At 55.0% G+C, this 18,295-nt stretch overlaps 6 protein-coding genes across 6 annotated transcripts; 3 read left to right on the plus strand and 3 right to left on the minus strand.

Moving 5' to 3' along the window:
* Positions 1–788: 788 nt before the first annotated feature.
* N657DRAFT_679861 (uncharacterized protein) lies at positions 789–3,287 on the minus strand (the record flags this gene model as incomplete). Its single annotated transcript, XM_062796223.1, has 10 exons — positions 789–1,319; positions 1,377–1,450; positions 1,508–1,739; positions 1,805–1,992; positions 2,063–2,153; positions 2,206–2,347; positions 2,415–2,720; positions 2,779–2,859; positions 2,919–2,970; positions 3,170–3,287. The coding sequence occupies 10 exons, from the start codon at positions 3,285–3,287 to the stop codon at positions 789–791; spliced, it is 1,815 nt and encodes a 604-aa protein (XP_062648844.1).
* Positions 3,288–6,627: 3,340 nt separating this feature from the next.
* N657DRAFT_593961 (CIA30-domain-containing protein) lies at positions 6,628–8,202 on the plus strand. The gene is made up of 2 exons (XM_062789947.1): positions 6,628–6,953; positions 7,011–8,202. Exons 1-2 carry the CDS (start codon positions 6,875–6,877, stop codon positions 7,760–7,762), a joined length of 831 nt encoding a protein of 276 aa, XP_062648845.1. The 5' UTR covers positions 6,628–6,874; the 3' UTR covers positions 7,763–8,202.
* On the minus strand, positions 8,140–9,889 carry N657DRAFT_643885 (uncharacterized protein). Its single transcript, XM_062792640.1, has 3 exons — positions 9,560–9,889; positions 8,507–9,493; positions 8,140–8,374 (listed from the first exon to the last, which is right to left on the minus strand). The coding sequence occupies exons 1-3, from the start codon at positions 9,688–9,690 to the stop codon at positions 8,344–8,346; spliced, it is 1,149 nt and encodes a 382-aa protein (XP_062648846.1). The 5' UTR covers positions 9,691–9,889; the 3' UTR covers positions 8,140–8,343.
* Positions 9,890–10,091: 202 nt separating this feature from the next.
* Positions 10,092–13,907, plus strand: N657DRAFT_655196 (uncharacterized protein; the record flags this gene model as incomplete). The annotated part of the gene is made up of 2 exons (XM_062794578.1): positions 10,092–10,145; positions 10,569–13,907. 2 exons carry the CDS (start codon positions 10,092–10,094, stop codon positions 13,905–13,907), a joined length of 3,393 nt encoding a protein of 1,130 aa, XP_062648847.1.
* A 782-nt stretch (positions 13,908–14,689) lies between these two features.
* Positions 14,690–15,607, plus strand: N657DRAFT_570115 (uncharacterized protein; the record flags this gene model as incomplete). Its single annotated transcript, XM_062788708.1, has 1 exon — positions 14,690–15,607. One exon carries the CDS (start codon positions 14,690–14,692, stop codon positions 15,605–15,607), a length of 918 nt encoding a protein of 305 aa, XP_062648848.1.
* Positions 15,608–15,976: 369 nt separating this feature from the next.
* On the minus strand, positions 15,977–17,118 carry N657DRAFT_670914 (uncharacterized protein). Its single transcript, XM_062795572.1, has 3 exons — positions 16,891–17,118; positions 16,314–16,827; positions 15,977–16,235 (listed from the first exon to the last, which is right to left on the minus strand). The coding sequence occupies exons 1-2, from the start codon at positions 17,028–17,030 to the stop codon at positions 16,395–16,397; spliced, it is 573 nt and encodes a 190-aa protein (XP_062648849.1). The 5' UTR covers positions 17,031–17,118; the 3' UTR covers positions 15,977–16,235; positions 16,314–16,394.
* Positions 17,119–18,295: the final 1,177 nt, after the last annotated feature.

Genomic DNA, 18,295 nt, shown 5'->3' on the forward strand with positions numbered 1-18,295 from the left:
ACCACCACCACCATCATCATCATCATCATCATCATCATCATCGCCAAACGCAAACCGTCATATTGAAATCCCAGTTGATTTTGCCTCTTGTTTCTATGGAGTGAGATAGCAGACAGAAAGCCATGTCGAGTCGTCATCTGAATGTTAGATACATCTCGATACCCATCCCTCCTCTGCGCTACTCCCAAATTAACGACGACATCCAGACGTTCCCCAATCCTTGGAAACAAAAGAGGACCCATATATGAGAGGGCTCAAATGGTCTGGATGGGCCATGGGCGAAGACGCCCGGCCAACCCTCGCCATGAACGCCTCTGACAATGCCGTTATCAGAACAAGTTTTTGTACATCACACCGACGCCCCGCCCATGAGGAACACGTTGTCGTTCAAGTCGCCGTTGTTGAAAACCGTTGATCCCTTGGAGACCGAAAGAGGAGACGCCGAAAACCAAAGATGCTGATGCACCACTCATCACCAACAACTTGTCATCGCTCATGGCCCAAGCTGTGTGGCCGAGTAGACAAAAGTCGTGAAGTCGTCATTTCCCGTTACAGGCGGATGGGAAGACTGGTCGAGCCTCCGTCAATGATGTTGGCCAGCATGCCGACGATGAGATGCGTGGCCCGAGGACATTATGAGGCCGACCATGACTTGCCGAATGAGGAAACCGGAATCGAAAAAAAAATGCAGACCGAAGAAAACCGAAGAGTGATGAAAGGAACCAATGTTGGGTATCTCTGACACTTTAAAATGACATGGGAGAGAGAAGAGCGCGTCGCGTCCTCTCTTAAGCACCATGGAAGAAGTGCTGCTGCTCACGGCCGGCGCCGCGAGTCGGGGTGGCGGGCGCGTTGGCGCCGCCGACGGGAGTGTAAGCCCAGAAGGTGTGGCCGGTGACGGGGTCCTGGGTGAAAGACATGCCAGGCCAAAAGCCGCCCGCATACGAGAACGCGTTCGGGCCGAACGCAGACGACGGAGTGACCGGGAGGCCACTGGCACCGAGCAGGGGTTGCCCATTGGCTGGGGCAGCGGCGGCGGGGCTCGGCGCCGGGTAGCCGGCGGGAGCGAAGGGCTGTCCAACACTGGCGAAATTGTAGCCGTGCTGGGGCCCGGGACTGGGGCCGGGCATCTCCTGGCGCCTGCCCGAGGGACCACCTGAAGCCATGGGCGACCTGGTGGCGGCGGCAGTCCTCGGCGTCTTGGGGGTGGTCGAGGACTTGACCGAGAATGCCTGGGACTTGACACGCCGAGGCGTGCCGACGTGCCTGAAGACCTTCCGCTCGACCTTCAGGATGCCTCCGCGGAAGAAGGCGTTGTTCTTCAGAGAAGAGTCGTCAGCACCAATCGAGCAGTCACCGGTGTGAGCGAAACTTACAAACTCCCTAACTGCCTCGTCTGGGGCGTCAGCCCGGGCGAACTCGACAAAGGCGAAGACGCGAGTGACATGGCCTGCGTTGTTGGTTAGTGCTCATGCCCACACGTCTTGACAGATCGGAATCGACTGACCGTGGAAGTTGGCTTTTGCCAGGACGTTGCAGCTGATGACTTCGCCGACAGCAGAGAAAAGCTCAAGGACCTCTTGACGCGTGGTCTCGACGGGCAGGCCACCGACATAGACGGAGCGGCGGTCCATGTCGTAGCGACGAAGGAAATCCTCGTCAGCATCGGTCTTCGAAATGGGACTCCGCTTCTTCACATCGAAGGCGTCGATGCGGTAGCCGTCGTGTTGGCGGACAGCCTGTGGGAGAACGTCAGTACGCACAGGACGCGATCTGATGTAGCGCCGGTTAGCGGAAGGCTTACCGAGTTGAGATCGCGCTTAGGATCAAACTTGGCGAACTCCACCAAGACGGCAGGCGGCAAATCCATGGCCTCCTGCATCTGTGCGCTCAGCATCTCGCACTTGCTGAGCTCTCCGTATGGCTCCAGGATCTCCCTGGCGATGGCGGTAGTGATATCTTCGCCGCGGCGGCTGTAAATCACAAAGGTGCCTGCGACCGGCAAGAAACTTGCGTCAGCGGGTTGATGTCTTCGATCGACAGAGGGTTATGCGACACTTACGGTTGGCCTTGACCATCTCGGTCCGGCAAGGGCGACCGAGAATCACGGCGCCTCTACCCTCTTCCATGGCCACCTTGGCATCCTCGTCATTCTGTTCACTGTCAGACAAGCCAAGGTTGCAAGGAGCGAATGGGATAACTCACGGTGTACTGGGCAAAAGCATACGGCATGCCAGTCATGTTGCCCTTGGCCTCACGGCGAATCTTGACGAAAACCGTACCGTACCGGCTGAACTCGCGCGTTACGGCCGCCTCGAGAGCCCGATCGTCCTTGGACTCCGGGAGACTGTTGAAACCCAATTGTCAGACTTGCTCTCAGTCAAAGGGGGAAGCGAAGGACGAGGCCGACTTACTTGGCAATGAAGACGCACGCGCTGGGCGGGTAGATGCCTTGGGCGTCGATGCCACCGATCTCATGGCGAGCGGAGGGAGTGCGGAGGCCGCGCTCGATAGGGGAAGCCAGTGACATGGCGCTCGGGGTCGTGGCAGAACGCGTCAGGCGGCGCTCCTCAGTGGCGCTGCCGGGGTTTCTGGCAATGGTCTCCAAGAAGGGATCCGTGACCGAAGCACTGAGGTTATTGAGCTTGAGGGCGCTCTTGACCGGGGTAGCAGAAAAGACATCGCCGTCGGGCTGATTGCCGAGCTGGAAAGGAGACGAACTGCAACACGCAAACATCAACAACATGCCCCTGGAGTAAACAAACAAAGAAAACTTACTTGTTGCCACACTCGGAACCGCTAGATGCAACGCTCGAGGCGACACTCAGGCGGCTGAACTCCTCGGTGATGGAAGAGAAACTTCTTCATGTCAGCGAGCGGAACGGCCAAGCCGTCATCGTCTCCCGGGAATGACTTACCGAACACGAGGAGGGGAATCATCAAGACTGGCAGCAGAGAGGCGGGCACCAGCTATAAATGGTCAGCTACTTCAGTTCAAATAAGTGAAACCGATCAACAAGGTCCCCTCTCATGAGTGTCACCTGAGCCCTCATCTCATGCTACCCGCCACCCTGCAATCCTCTTTGATTGCAGTTGAAGCAGAGAAAGGATGGGACGAATGATAAGGGAAATGAGAGGGGCGATTCAAACTGATGAATTGGTCACTAACCTTCTTCGGAGTCGGATGAACCGCCAGAAGCAGAGCCATCGCTCAGGCTGTAAGAGCGAACATGGCGGACCTTGCGGGCGGAGCCGCCAGACTTGTTGGCACGAAGCATCGCAGACATTGTTGCTGTCGGTACGATGTAATCGGCTTTGATGATGGAAGTCAAGTCGAAATGCTTTCCGAGACGAAGAGTTGAGAGGATGAGTGCTGACTAAGGGTGAAGGATGCTCTTAAAGTCTGCGAGATCGGGGAGTAAGATGGCGTGACCTGATGGCGATGTTGTGAGAAACACACGTTCCTGCCTGAAGGTGATGGGAAGTTGGTGGTTGATATTGGGGTCAATGCGGGAACGCGAAGCGCGATACGCGAAGCGCGATATGAGAAACAACAACAAGCAGCTCTCAAACCAAGCAGAAGATGAAGAAGGAAAAGAGTGGAAGATGGATGAAAAAGTGGAAGGAGACGATATTTTATGAAGATACCTCCCTCGGGTGGACTTACACTGGCTCGAGTTTGGGCTCCTCGATTCGAGTTCTGGGTTGAATTGGGATTGTGTGATGGTTTGAGAAGAAGGAGACAGAGTCGGAAGAGGGAGAAGTGATGATGATTTGTGTTGGGCAAGAACAGGAAGGAGCACTTGCGGTCGTGGTCGCCGCAGCGCCCTGAGAAGAGGGGAGATGCCTTGTATCCTTGTCTTTCAGGCCGTCAACCACCAACTCAGGAAACACACCATCGACACTTGCTGCGAGACACTCGTCAGGCTACAGAGGACCGGTTTCTTGCTCTCAATGTGCAGGACATGCTCGTGGAACCGCAGAACCGCAGAAAGAGCCAGACGCAGGGAGAGCATGGTCGAAAGGGGTGGACCTCTTCCCAGAGGTGTCGTTCAAAGGTGCAGAAGGAAGAAAGAGGACGCATGCCTCACTCACCCGTGATGGTTCTGGTAGCTTGGAGACGGAACAATGCTCGCCGGATTTTGGGTTGTGTGGTTGAAGAAGAAGAGCAGAAGGGAAGAAATCACCCCGGTACTTATGCTCTCAGGAAAACGGCCTGCGATTAAGATCACACCAAATCAGCTGGGTAAGCCAGATCAAGGAATGAGAGAGTGCACTTCGAGGGGTAGGCGGCGAATCACGGAGCTGGATTGGGGCCGGGATGTTCGGCAACCGTTAATTTTCGGAGCCTAATCACGGCGATGAGGTCGGGGTTCGGCTCCGCTTTCAAGTTTTGATCAACCGGGCGACGGCGGCAACATTGGAGACCCGCTTGCCCGTTTAGGCGCGGCAACATCAGGGCGACAGCAGATAGCACAGGTGTGGATTGGTGTGGGTTTGTTGAGGTCACTTCTGGAAGACAGCAATCACCAAGATGTTGGGTCCGCAAAGGGCGATGTAGGATGTGCTCAAGGGGCATGATATGATGCAGGGGTGTGGTTGAGGGGGGAATCAGAAAAGGGGGTTGGCTGGAGCATATATGGCAGTGGCAAGCAAGTTGGTGGCTTTGCCTGTGTGAACTGGACGTGTCTGGTATGGCTCAGTTCAGGCGTTTATGCTTGGGAGTCCAAAGCAGAATGGGAGCCTTCTGTTTGTATGGAGCTCATTGCATACGTATATGTTGGTGTGCTCAGGGGAATGCCAAGTGAAAAGGGGTGAGCCGTCTCTTACTGTGGGGTGTGGACTGAACCTAGTCAGAGCGGCAGCTTCATTGTAGAGCAAGTGTGTTCGTGCTAGTTGAAGAGGTGTGAAGTACCTGTAATCACATCAACATAAGGCCGCTTTGCGGGTGTTGCAATGCCTGGTGGATTTAAGCAAACATGAACCGATGTTTGGGCAAGATCAACTCCGTACAAATACATAGACAGCAGCATGGGACATGGATCATATTTACCTTTGAATTTTGATCTTGAATAACAGCAGACACTAGATGAAGATTGTAAGGCCCTTAGGAAATTCAGAAGGTGATAGATGGGCAGGATAAAGGTTCATTGACAGGGCCTGAACCGAAAACAACCAACGGAAACCAGGACACATTGAATTGGAAACTATCACTCAATGAGATTGGGTTAGATTAAGGAGTGAAAGCAGAAAGTCTGACCCTAGGCTCACGCTTTTAAACCTAAAATGGAAGAGCAAATCCATTTCCTCTCGGGCAAGTAAGGTCTTGCCGACCAAGCGCAGTGTAGGTGAAAAATCACTGCCAACATGAGAAACAGGGCGAAAAAGCATCTTGTCGTTCTCACCCACATGGCGGCGGGCCTAACATTTAACCGCTAATGGACTCAGATATGATGCCGACTCGCATGAGCCGGCGTGAGATACTGGGGAACGGAAAATTGAATATGCGATAAGACTGGCACAGCACCAGAGTTGATCCAGGGAGAAAGGACAGTAAAAGTAAATATGTCAACAGGATTTGCCTGTCATCCCAGGGAAGTTATGTGAATGCCACAATGTGATGCCTTCATCATGAAGGATCCCGAGAAAAAGGAACCACAGAAACAACCAGGAAGCACTCAGTGCAATGTGTCTTGGGGAGGCTCGGGGACTTAGACGGTTATGTCGCCTTCCCTAAAAGGGCTCATTTGCTCGGCTTATTTGGCTTGAAACATGGGATTCTTGTATTTCAAGACTAGTCATAATGCTTGAAGAGAGCTGGGCCTGACAAACAGGCTGTGGGAAGTTGAAGCTGTAAGCGAAGAGCAAAGAGTATCTATCTGCAGGTAACCAAGACACAGGCCCGTAAAAGGGAAGTGAGGTCAGTATCTTGCCGAGGCAGAGACACAAGGAGCAAGAATCAAGTGTCAGACTGACAAGACTAACTTACACATCCAAATCCAAGTAATATGTTCTTGAAGCTGAAGGCGGTTCAGTCTGCGAGGTTTAGGGCCCAGGAAGGTGAGCCAGAAAGAAAGAAAAAGCATCACAGGTATATCATTCACATCAATGATTGCATATCAAAAGTGACATGAAGGCCCCATCATATGTCTAACACGCTAAAATAACTAACAGAAACCCTCTTGCCTGGTAATCATTAAGCCAAAACAGGGTTATCAGAGTTGCTTGATATAGTCCGTGCACGAGCAGGGTGAGCTTTCAGCGATGCCAAGAACCCAACATCGCTTAGCACAAGACCCCCGACAGAAGTGCGAAATGCCCCCTTCATGTTCTTCTGATCAGAAAGAGTCTGGACCCAATTTGTAGTGCGGAGACGTTCCTGGCGCACCAGGCTGTTGCAGGCCAGCTCGAAAGTGAGAATTCCAAGCTGATGTGTTGCGCTGGGCGAGGCATGTATCTGCTTGGTTCTATCTCAATTTGCAGAACCAGTTGTCACATAATTTGTTCCCCTCGGCCCTTTTTTGTTCAGGGGGACTTGCATATGCACATGGTTGAGGCTTAACAGCTTGGTCCACAGCACTGGACCCGGCGAGTTGATTTAGTGGAGACACCCCTTGGCGTGATTTTGCCGCAGCGACTGGCTGATGACGTCCAATCACCAAAACCCATCAAAAGCTTCATCAGCCTACCAGCAAACCAGAGCTCATTGGCAATGAGATTGGATTGAGCTCCCTCGGCTCATGCCCAACATATTATGCCCTTGCTCTTGAGAATATGCGCAGAGCTATAAGTCGTCTGGCGCTCCTGCATACTGGACGACTAGCCATTCGGAGCAGAAGAATTCTGGTCGCATCCAGCAGACGACACGCCCATCATGCAAGCGACAAGACCCCTGCTCTACAAGGGCTTCTTCGGCCGCAGCCTAGATGAGTTCAAGAGGCTTTCACATATAGGTGCGTACCACCACCTGTTTCCAACCCCTTCCGCTGCTGACCTGTACACCACGACAGTCTTCAGCCTCGAGGGCATCAAGGGCGCCCAAACCCCCTACGAACTCCACAGCTTCCGCATTCCAACCTCCATCCAGGACTGCAAGGTCATGTCTGACGTTGAGATCGGCGGCTTCTCGAGCGCAAACCTCGACTGGGTGACCTCACCACCACCCTCCTCCGGCATCCCTGCCCCTTCCCTAAACTCCCCCGGCTACGCCCGCTTCCACGGAGCCATCTCCACGGAACTCCCCAGGAACCGTCCCGAGATCCAACGGACGGGCTACGCGGCCTTCCGCACACGAGACCGCCCGCCAACCATATTCGGGCGCAGCCTCTTCAACATCGACCCGTACGTCTACCTCGCCCTGCGCGTCAAGTCGGACGGCAGGAGCTATTTTGTCAACGTGCAGACCGAGTCGGTCGTGCCGACGGATTTGCACCAGCATCGGCTCTTCGTTAAGAAGCCGGGGGAGTGGGAGACGGTGCTGATCAAGTGGAACGACTTCGTGCGGACGAACCACGGCTTTGTCGTCGAGCCGCAGACCGAGATCATGCGGCAAAAGGTCAAGTCCATCGGCATCGGGTTGACCGACAGGATACCGGGCCCCTTTGAGCTGTGCATCGAGCGGATGTGGGCCACGAATGACGAGCGCGAGGCGGATAGCCTGGTGGACTTGTCGCCGCAGAAACCGGCAGTCAAGGTGGCGGCGCCGAAGGAGGGGAAGCTTAAGACGAAACAAGGGCAAAAGATCGCTTGGGATAGTAAATAAAGGGTTTAAAAGGGCTCGGCCAACTCTACCGAAACCTATCCATGTGCGCGGCAGTTGGCACTGACGGTGAAAATCGGGACACAAAATATGTGAAGCGCGAGCGATGCGGAAAGAGCAAATATGGTGGCATTGGGATGCTTTGGGCCCAGGGCTGGGAGTCGTACACTGTTGTTGAAGGTTTAGCTATGTATCGCATTGGTGATGCGGACTGGTGGGTGTTTCGTCTCCATGTAACAGCATTCGGACAATCGGCCAGTGCTTTGGACAATGAAGAGATCCAGATGTGCGAAGGTCATTTGTCTCATCGGATTGACTTTACGCTGATGGGGGCTGGCGTGACCAACGCTCAGAGCAGAAATAGGCAAAGGCCAGAAGTATGGGGCTTTTCATCCATTACGTTCTTGTGAATGTTCCATATACAATGGATATATCATAGAGTTTCACCCCTTTTTCCAGAGCCGCGTATCAGAGTTATGGTAACCCACCCCAACGCCGAGAAATGCTAGATGATGCTCATATGCAGTGCCGCCTTTCCAGAAACGCCGCCGAGATGCCGAAAGCCCCAAGTACCGTCCGTTTGGTCAAAGCCCGGTGTCTTCTTTGCCCCGGTCCCTGAGCTTAAAGTTAGCTACAATGCTCCCTTTGACAATTTAAGACAGGAGGAAAGAGATGTCTCCTCTAGGCAGTCCCAAGGATGCCTGGTTATGGAAAGTTTGAAATCATCTTCGAGGAAGTTGTACTTACCATTCACGTTTTTCACCGGCCTTGCTCCACCTGACATCATCAATGTCCTTTTCGCCCCCTTTTTCCCACTGTTTGATCTGTTCATCGGTGAAACCGGCCACACGAAGCCTTTCCGCGCCTTGTTGCTTCCATTTCTGACGGTCCCGGTACGTCTCAACCGCTTCGTCCCAATCTTCAGTCTCGGCGGGCTCCACCTGCACATCTGAGACCGGATCATAGTCCCCAGAGAACCGGCTATCCATTGCCGCGGAGCCTCGGATGGCGCCTCTTCCGCGTGTCCGAACGGGGTGTTTGGACGGTGGTGCCGGGCCGATGAACGCTTCTAATGGGTCGGATTCCTCTTCCTCTACTGGATCGCCGGTTTTGGAAGATACTGAGTATGTGTCCTCCTCATCGCGTAGCCGTCCATAGGTTTTGTGCCTGGATGACACGCTGCCGATCAGATCGCGATCCTTCCAAGATTTGCCTAGGCGGGAGCTTCCGTGATGCGGTTGGTTGTCCTCATTGCTGCTGCTGAGCGGTGAACGATCGCGATGCCTATGATGCCCTTGCCGCGGTGAGCTTGACCTCCCTTGGCGACGACGACGTTCGTCTGTTTTCGGCTCGTCACGCTTCCTGTGTCCCTTCTCTTTGTCGTCGCGGCGCCCATTGTGGCTGCTGTGCCGGCCATGCTGGTCGCGTGAGCGATCTCGAGGTTGGTCTTTGTCCCGCCCGCCATCTCTTTGACTAGGCCTGTAGTGCCGCCCCGCCTCGTCGCGCCGGTTCCGGCCTGCCAGAATTGAGGATATATCGCCCAATTGCCGACGCCTTAGGTCTGAGGCGCTTGGGTTGAGCTTGCGCCGCTTTTTCTCCTCAGCTTCGGTCAAGTCGTCGAGTCGGGCCTGAGCCTCCGCAGCCTCCTTCGCTAACAGGGCGGCATTGTGGCTTGTTGTTTCTTTGATGATGCGCCCCAGAAAGCGTGTGTTTGGCCGTGCCTTGTTTGACGGCCTGCGAGACCATGAGCACTCCGGGTCCAGATACATCAGCTTGCTTGCTGAATCCAGAGGGACCTACTTCGTAGACTTGAAGGCTTCGAGTCCCATGGAGGAGTACCGGATGGATGCATCGCTGGCTTCCTTGGCCAGAAGTTCGGCAACTGCGTCGTCCGTCAGGATGGTGCCATGCTCGAAGCGGTGCTTGTCCATGTCTGCCCAAAAGAGAAGGCAGAAAACCTGGGGCCAGGGGAAAGGGCTATAAGGCGTGATCTAGGCAAAGCAAGGCACCATCGAACTTGTAGCGGTTGCGCTTACACAGTATGAAGCTGATGAGGTTGAAGGTCCTGGAAACTGGGGTTTCTTATCGATGGTCCCACCCGCCCGCGCTCATCTTCCATGCCCACAAAGTGGATCGGTACCGGCTGCATTGGCTCTCTAACCGGACTGTTACTCCGTCGCAGAAGACACCCACCCAACTTCTTTAGAACAAACCGCTTATGACATTCAGCACCTGGGAGAACTCGCAGCACAACTCATGTATCATTGAGTGGCACTGTGCCAAAATGGCCGGACATTCATTGTTGATCGTTTGTAAGTGTCCCGGAATAAGAATGGCTTCCTGGGCTTCGCTGCTCGGGTCCACATTGAACGTCATGGAAACGGTGGTGGGTGCAATGATGGAAGAGGCAATCAATGGGCGCAGCCATACCTGGGTAGTGCAAAGGACAAAGTCTTCAATACGGCTTGTGAATAAAGACCTTTGGTCGAGACTCGGAAAATATAGTTTCTTCGATGAGAGGATGCGCCACCACTTGCTTGCTTCCCAAGGAGTTGCTGGCGTTGAGAATGCAACTTCAAAACGGAACAAGCTGCCCCTCGATCTGGGCTGCAGCTGGGGCACGGCCCATCATCTTTTTGGTTTAGCATGCCCCTCAGTCCCAGCCCACACCAACCGTTCGAACAAGCGCTTCAGGGCCCTTCTCCAACCTGACCCCAGCACATCTGCCGACGCAAATCTCCAATCAATTGCTGCGCTTCCATTGACATTCACTCACCTCGCCGCACCCGAGATGGCCGCCGCCTGGGAGTGCAAGGTGGACTCGATCAGCAGCGAGGTGGGCCAGATCAGCAATACGCTGAGAGGCTATCTTGAGCATGGCATTGCCTCGGGTCGCAAGGTGCAGCCGCCGAGGACCAAGTCGGGACGCGACCTGCTGGCACAGGTGCTCGCTCACCTCGACTTGGTGTCCGCCCAGCTGAATGAGATCCGGGACCACGCTTCGGTTCACACTTGGAACTCACCCTCGCCCCCGACGGTTCAAAGACTCGACACTTCTCTGCCATCAGAAGCTGGCGCCATCTCACAGCAGACTCGGACCCAGCCGCCCCCTGCCCCACAGCGCGCCGAGGTCGAATATCAAAAGCCCCAGATTGAGAGTAGCGCCAGCAACGACTGCACAACACTCCCGGCGTCACAGGCGGAGCCTAACCCAGCGCTCACACCACCTATCAGTACTGCCCCCTCGGCCATCCAGGATTGCTCCGTCCCATACCAGACTTCCCACGGGATCACATTGCGGGATGGTTCTGTATACCACCGCCCTATCCCGTCCGAGCACGCTTCGCCCCTCTTCGACTGCACCTACCAAGACATCCATGTATTGAACGAGGAACTCTTTGAGCTGTACTCGAGCCACCCCCGCGTCCGGGATTTGGGTTACTTCAAGCTCCAGGTCCGCGGCCTGCCCGAGCTCAACGCCCCTAAGGTGGCTCGCCCAAGCAAGGATCATGCGACGTCGTTCACTTACAAGACCGACCGCCTGGGTCTCGTGAAGGTTGACTCGGGTAAGAAATTCAAGTTCAAGCCGCCCACTCTTCCCTTTCCCATGAGCGCCAAGATAGACTGGTCGCTGGCAGAGCAACGCGACCTCTGGAATTCCTCAGCAGCAGACCCCCCCAAAGGAAACCGGGAATATATCATCGGCAATCCGCTGTTTGATGACGTCGAGCTTTCCCCAGGGGATAAATTGCGACGGAGAGGCCGAGCTAAGCTTGAAGGCATCAACACCCAGTACGTCTACTTCAACCTGACGGGCAAGACCATCACGACAATGCACAGGGAGGACGCTCATGTGCGATCCGAAAACCTCCTCCGCTCTGGTGAGCACAAATTCTGGTGTTTCGTCAAGCCCGCCTTTTCCAAGAAGCTGGAAAAGAGGATGGCGATGGAGTACCACGAGATGCGTCAATGCTCGCAGGCCGTGAGACACCTTAGCCGCAACATCCCCCCGGCGAAGCTAGATGAGTGGGGAATCGAGTACACGTTGGATTACTGCACGCCCGGCCAAGCTATCGTGACGGAGCCGGGGACGTACCATCAGGTCCTGAATCTTGGTCCCAACTACGCCATTGCCATTAACGTGGAATATAACTCGTCACCTGACATGCCTCCGGACTATCAGTTCTGTGATGATCGCTGCCCCGACAAGAATGCCATCAAGGCTGACGATATTCGTATATACGATGAGTCGCCGCAGCCGATTGAGGACCAGCTACCCCGTACCCCGGAGACGACAGGGTCACAGCAGGGTGATGCCACAGTTGCCATCCAGCAGGACGCAGTTGCCCGAATGCAGCCTGCGCCCACGGCCTCGCAGCCTACGCAACCGGTGACCCCCCCTCCTGAGCAAGCTGGCCTGGATAGCAAACAACCAGGGGAACCCCAACCGCATATACCACAGCATCCATGTGCACAATCTTCAATCCTTAGTCCAGAGCACAGCGTGCCCTCTACGTCCGATCCATCTGAGCAGCCGGACCGGCCACCACGGGAACTCACCAGCGCCGAAGTGCTGGCGCCTCTCGAAACACACTTCACATCACTTCGGCCTCCAACGCTGCAGCCATCTCCAAGCCAGGTCGAGCCAGGTGCGGCTGCCCCGATTCACCCACCTGTACCTCCTATGCAGGCACCAAACTTTGTTCCAAATGCCTTCGCCTATTCAGCACAGATCCTTCCTCAGGCCGCCCCATCCACCCAGAGGGACATTGGTTCTAGTTTCGCTCGGTCGAGGGTGATGGAGTTGCCTCCGCTACGGAAGACGGCAAGGATGATCAACCCGGACAGAGACTACGAACCATCGTCTCCAAGGCCTCTGAAGAAGCAAAGGGTGGAGTATTCGCCTGCTCTCACTGCCCCAGACTCACCCGTCAGGAGCGCCTTTAAGCACCTTTCTATATTGCTTAGGGGGCGCCAAACCGCTCGACCCGTAAGCCTGGTTGCCGAGATGCTGTGCGGTAAGCCAGCATTTGATCGGCTCGCGCACTTGGTCCGAGATTGGAGGCGGTACTCCAAGTCAGCTCCCAGTGTAATGGGAAAGTTTCAGCTCGCCAATACGATTGAAGAAACGGCGCGCGGATACCCGGAACTGCACATGTTCCTTTCGCGCTTCTTCAAGATGAAGGTGGCCATGTGCCTGGAAATTTCCATGGCTCGACGTGTGGAACTCACTCCAGAGCACTATATGGACGGACTTTTGCAGCTACTGAAATGGGACGAAACAAAACGGCCCAAGCTTTACGACGACTTACGCGAAGGGAAGTGCTGGGCCAAAATTTGCGGAGATTACGACGGCCTTCTATGTCTCATTCCGCCCGAGTCTGATTGTCTGGACCTCGCTCTATTTAGGGACGAGGTGGCACGACTCCACGTGGAGCTCGACAACGACTTCGTGCGGAGGCTGTGCGCCGTTGGGGCCATTCTGCAGAGATCGATATGGGACTGTCTGGAGCTCCCGGAGTTCATCTGGGAGAGTATGATCACAACCTTGCTCCCCGTGGACCGCGTCGCCCCTCTCCTTGCGCCCTTCCGGCTCCTCAGGTCAAACTACTATGACCCAAACAGCGGGTATTACTGGCCCAGGCCCGCAGGCTGGGACTGGCAGTGGCCTGCGGATCCCAGCATGGTTAAGCCAGGCGACAAGGCATGCAGCTTCTGCTCACGCAAGAAGTGCCGCTGCGCCGAGATAAAGGTCCCGCAGATTCCTCGCATATCGGACGACGGATCCCGAGGGCCTGGCGTCCGTTCGGTTGGGCTGCACAGAACAAATGACATCTTGGGTGAGCTGGTCGGCGAGCTGGTGCCGTTGGGCTCCTGCGCCGCGGACTGGACGATGGCGCTGCACCGCCCCGATTTGGACGACGAGCCCGTGGCGGACATCTATCCCCGCCGGATGGGCAATTGGGTGCGCAAGGTCAGCCACAACACCAACCCGTCAGCTATGTTCAGGGTCATCAAGATCTCCGGGCGATGGAGGCAGATGCTGGTGGCGATACGGGACATTGGGGATGGTGAAGAGATCACGGCGAAGTATGGAAAGGGGTATCTGAAGGAGCAGCCTTATTCTGTCGTTGAAGGGCTGCATTGACCCATGCCGGCATGGCATGGTATCAAGCGGGCGGCATGAAGGCTACGCGAATCTTCGGTTGGCATTGTTTGATCTTTTGTACATTGTCATTTAGGTCTCGACTGTTAGGGGTGGGAGTATTTGCGTCTTCAGTTTAAGTTAGTTGCTCACGCTCCAGTCTCTCTCTTTCTCTCTCTCCTTCTCGACCTAGGAGAGACAGTTTCGGCCACGAGGCCATGTCACAGTGTGGTTTAGATAAGGTAGGGTTAGGCGGGCAAGGTTTTACAGGCGTTCAGTTGTTTTCGCTTATCTCTTTCCACAATAATAGGGGTAGAGAATACCAGAGCTCAATCCCGGGATCGTGTTTGAACTCTGGATGGGATCGGGCAGCTCATGAGGTGGTCATGCTATCAACAATCCTCATGGTACTCGAGCTGTTCTTCAAATCGCTTCGTTTATCAGCAACGGCTTGTCCATAAGGGTGGTCAATAGCAGGTCCGGGTATGTTTCGATGCATACCATAGGTGTAGGAAGCTCAATCAGGTTGTAACTGGAAATGTAAAACGCCGACTCTATTAGCTATAGTTAAACAAGATCGCTATGTACTGGTGGCCGGCGCTCAGTTTGAGAATCTCAAGGGAAGGGTTAGGGCTCGCCACTCTATCTCCTTAGTGCCACCAGTCCGTTTTTGGCAATCACGTCAACAAACATTGGTCGACGTTCAAAGTCCACCACTACCAACCCTCGCGCTCGAGAACCCATAGCCACATAAGACAGGCTGTGGAATGGTCGCAAAATATACAATGTCGCACATCGAACTCAGCCGGCAGCGCATCACCAACGATGTTCTCCGCGTACTTGAGCAGCTTGAATCTGCCTCCAGCCACGAATACACCATCGTCAAGATCAGCGAGCCGATCTCCTCCGCTGCACACGCGTCAGACGACGCCAAGACCACCAACAACAATGACAACAACAATGCGGCCCCGCGAACCTCGGACGTATCGACCTCATCCCTCGACGCGCCGACCCCGTCCTCGCTCGAGGCCGACCTGGCCCACTACCGCGAACTGTTCGCCAAGCTGCGCTTCTCCTACGTCGAGCAGGTCACAAAGGAGAAATTCATCCGCGCCATCGTCGGCGACCCGCCGCTGATCGTCTCGCCGCAGGAGATCGCTGATCTCGAAGCGAGCAATGCCGAGGCGAAAGCTGAGCTCAAGGCGCTCAAGACCGAGGTCGCCGAGATGGTGGATACCCTAGAACAAAGGGGGAGGGAACTGGCCGGGCGGTATGAGAAGGTTAATGGGGAGATGCAGTTTGCGAGGGAGTTGCCCGGGAAGATTGCCGCGTTGGAGGAGAGGGTTGCGGAGCTGAGGGTGAGGCAGCAGCTGCTTGCGCCGGGCGCGAAGCCTGAGATGAGTCTCCCGCTGGGAAAGACGCTTGCGCTGGTGGAGGGCAAAAGGAGGGAGCTGGCCGGGGTGGAGAGACAGCTGGAGCTATTGAGTGCGCAGGTGCCGCGGAAGAGGAAGGAGGTGGAGCGGTTGAGAGGAGAAGTGGCTGCGCTGGAGAACAGGCGGGCGAATAGTGCTGCCGCGGCGAGGGAGGCTAAAAGGAGGAGAGGGAATGCGCAGAGCGGGGTGGAGGATGAGTTGGAGGCGAGGGGGAGGTGGTACAGAGCTTCGGAGACCGTACTACGGCGGGTGCTGGATCTGCAGGGGTGAGCAGGATGTCCAGGAAAGCTTCAGCGTCTTGTTCTGTCTTTGAGTGCGTCTAATGATGTTATGGTTTATGAGTTACGGGATGGACTATAGGGTCAAGTGGTATTTTACAGGTTCAATGGGTTCGTGACAAAGCTTGGTCTGGTGGACTTGGAAGAGCGTATGGGAGTTAGGCGCACGTATTTCTTCATAAATAGTTTCATGATACAGTTTGGCTGCCCCCGGGAAGACTCGGGGCCTTTCGGGAGTTGTCACGCAATATATACTTGATTGTTTAGACGCTGCTGTCTACAAAAAAGCACGAGGCCGGGCAAGTGTTTCACCATACAGAGTTCAGTATAGCATCTGTAGTCTGACACATCATATGATGGAGGGGAAATATAAGGGGTTATTTCATATTTAGATTGCAGAGGTGTAGATCAAACGTAGAAGAACGTGGTATACCCGTGGGAGAATGCTGCTGATTCCCCGCTGTTGGCTGAGGGGTTTCCGGTGGAGAGCTCTCATGGCATACATGAAGCAACAGAAATTGCTGCAGTGGCCCGGAAAGATCACTTAAAGAGGCAGTCCAGAAATAGAGGACATCGGGTCATAGTGACTTTCAGAGTACAGCCTTGTCTCGACGGCCTGCCTGTAAGCGGTCAGCCATAGGGTCTTCTGAGCCCTCAAGCCAGGAGGTTCATAACACCGGGTGAAAGGTGGCTTTTACATGGAGATACTTGTAGATATCCGCGAGGACTCATCTCATCACCTGCTACTCTTACGTCACATAGCGAGAAACGGTCATGCATCACGACTTGCCAAACAAGCTTCTCAGCAGGTTCCCCCCGCTGCCCGGACCTCCGGCGCCGCGATTGCCGCGTCGCCTCGCCTCGTGCCTGATCCATTCCTCAAGAAATTTTCGGTCCGACAACCTCCTCGCATCGGTCACCTTGGTCTGTACCTGTGCCTCGCCGGCATCAAAGCTCAGAAGGGTTGGAACCGAGTTGATCATGTAGGTCAGACCGAGGTTGGCCGCCATGACGTCTGGCGCGTCATACTCGACGGTGCAGTATCCCACGCCGCCCTCGGCCTCTCCTACGCCGGACTCAACGAGCTCTTGGATAAGGGGTGCTACGACGCGGCAGGTGGAGCACCACGAGGTCGTCCAGAGGGTCAGCAGCGGCGTCCGTGACGACGACGAGAGGAGCGTGTAGGTGTGGAACTGGTCCAAGTTGCGGACTCTGTGAAATCATGCCTGTGAGTTCTCGTGTGGTTTGAGTGTGTAAGAGTGGCTTTGAGCTCACGAGGCATAAACTTGATTTTCGGCTCGTAAGTTGTGTGATGTTGAGAACCTTAGGCGTGACGCCCGGCGAGGGCATGTCACGGTGGGCTTCGCTCTCAAAACATGGCGCTCGACAAGCGCAAATTGTGATTTGAGAAGCATGGTAATAAGAATTTGAAGATACTGTAGGGCTCCGAATGAATGGAGGCGGGATGAGATGTAGGTGGGCTGGGAGATCCCATGTAAAGCGGGAAGTATGAGATGAGATCATTCACTGAGTGTTTTGTACGGTAATTTACATCCATACCAACCTACCAGTTGTGTATTCGTTCAAGGGCTGGGCCAGTACCGTTACCGTTGCATTTCCAGGGTCGCAGCGACCCCCACACTAGGCGGACTGCAACCGTGACGTTAACTCGCTGCAGCGCCTCTTTTCTAGTCTACCTCTTACTCCGTATGCTGACCATGGATCAAATTCGGATGAAATGAGCGGTGAAGATCATAAAACAGTAAGGTAGGCGTCTGGCATGCGGGATTCTGTGGCCCTGGGTTCGATACCACGGTGTATGCCTACATGGTACGAGAATACTCGCATGCCAAAGGACTGAGCGGTGCGAAGAAACGGCGTAGGGGCGGTTAGGTGGCTTGGATGCGTCATAATGCATTCAAGGGCTGAGGCGCAAGCAGTTGGCGAACCACAACGTCAACGCCCACATGCGAGGCCCAAGTCCTCAGGCATCATTACCTTCCCCGCCGATCATCAGACGCCCCGGCTGCTAGGTCGGCCGGACATCGATTATGGGGCGCTTTAGCGCAGTCCGAGTCCCCGCATCCACATCTCCCGTCCGTTGAAACACAAGAAGACAACCCCTCCTTACGCCGTCAGGAATGCTAGTCTTTGCTAGAATCCTCGGTGGCAAGCAACGAGGGATGAGGGCACGTCTAACGTGAGGATAGGATCATCCTCGCTCGAACTGTCGCAGGTTGGGCCACGAGACACCGCCGTTCCTGTTTCTGGAAACCGCGACGTCTGCTCTGCCTCCCGATCGACATTGTGCCGCTTGTCGGATCTGGCGGGTTTTCCCTGATTTCTTCCCTTGCTACACGTACATTGGCGGTCTGCTCCCTTCTTATTGAACTCTGTGGCCCTCATGACCATACGCAAGAACCTCGCTCTTAGTACTTGGCCTCCTCTTGGCAGACCACCTGCATCCATGCTACCGCCGCATGTTGCATGGCTGCAGAAGATGGAGCCCCATCCCTTCAACAACTGACCCCACGTGTATGGTTTGGGCGCGGCGCGTGCTTGTTTAACATTGTGTCTTCAACTCCGACCCTCGCTCCTCGCTCGATTTCTCCTCGATAAACTATCTTTCTCCAGTGTCCCACTCTCCACCGCCATCCGAGCAAACATAAGGCCTGGAGGG

This window comes from Parathielavia appendiculata (assembly GCF_033297405.1).
Source record: "Parathielavia appendiculata strain CBS 731.68 unplaced genomic scaffold N657scaffold_4, whole genome shotgun sequence".
NCBI classification, from domain to species: Eukaryota; Fungi; Ascomycota; class Sordariomycetes; order Sordariales; family Chaetomiaceae; genus Parathielavia; species Parathielavia appendiculata.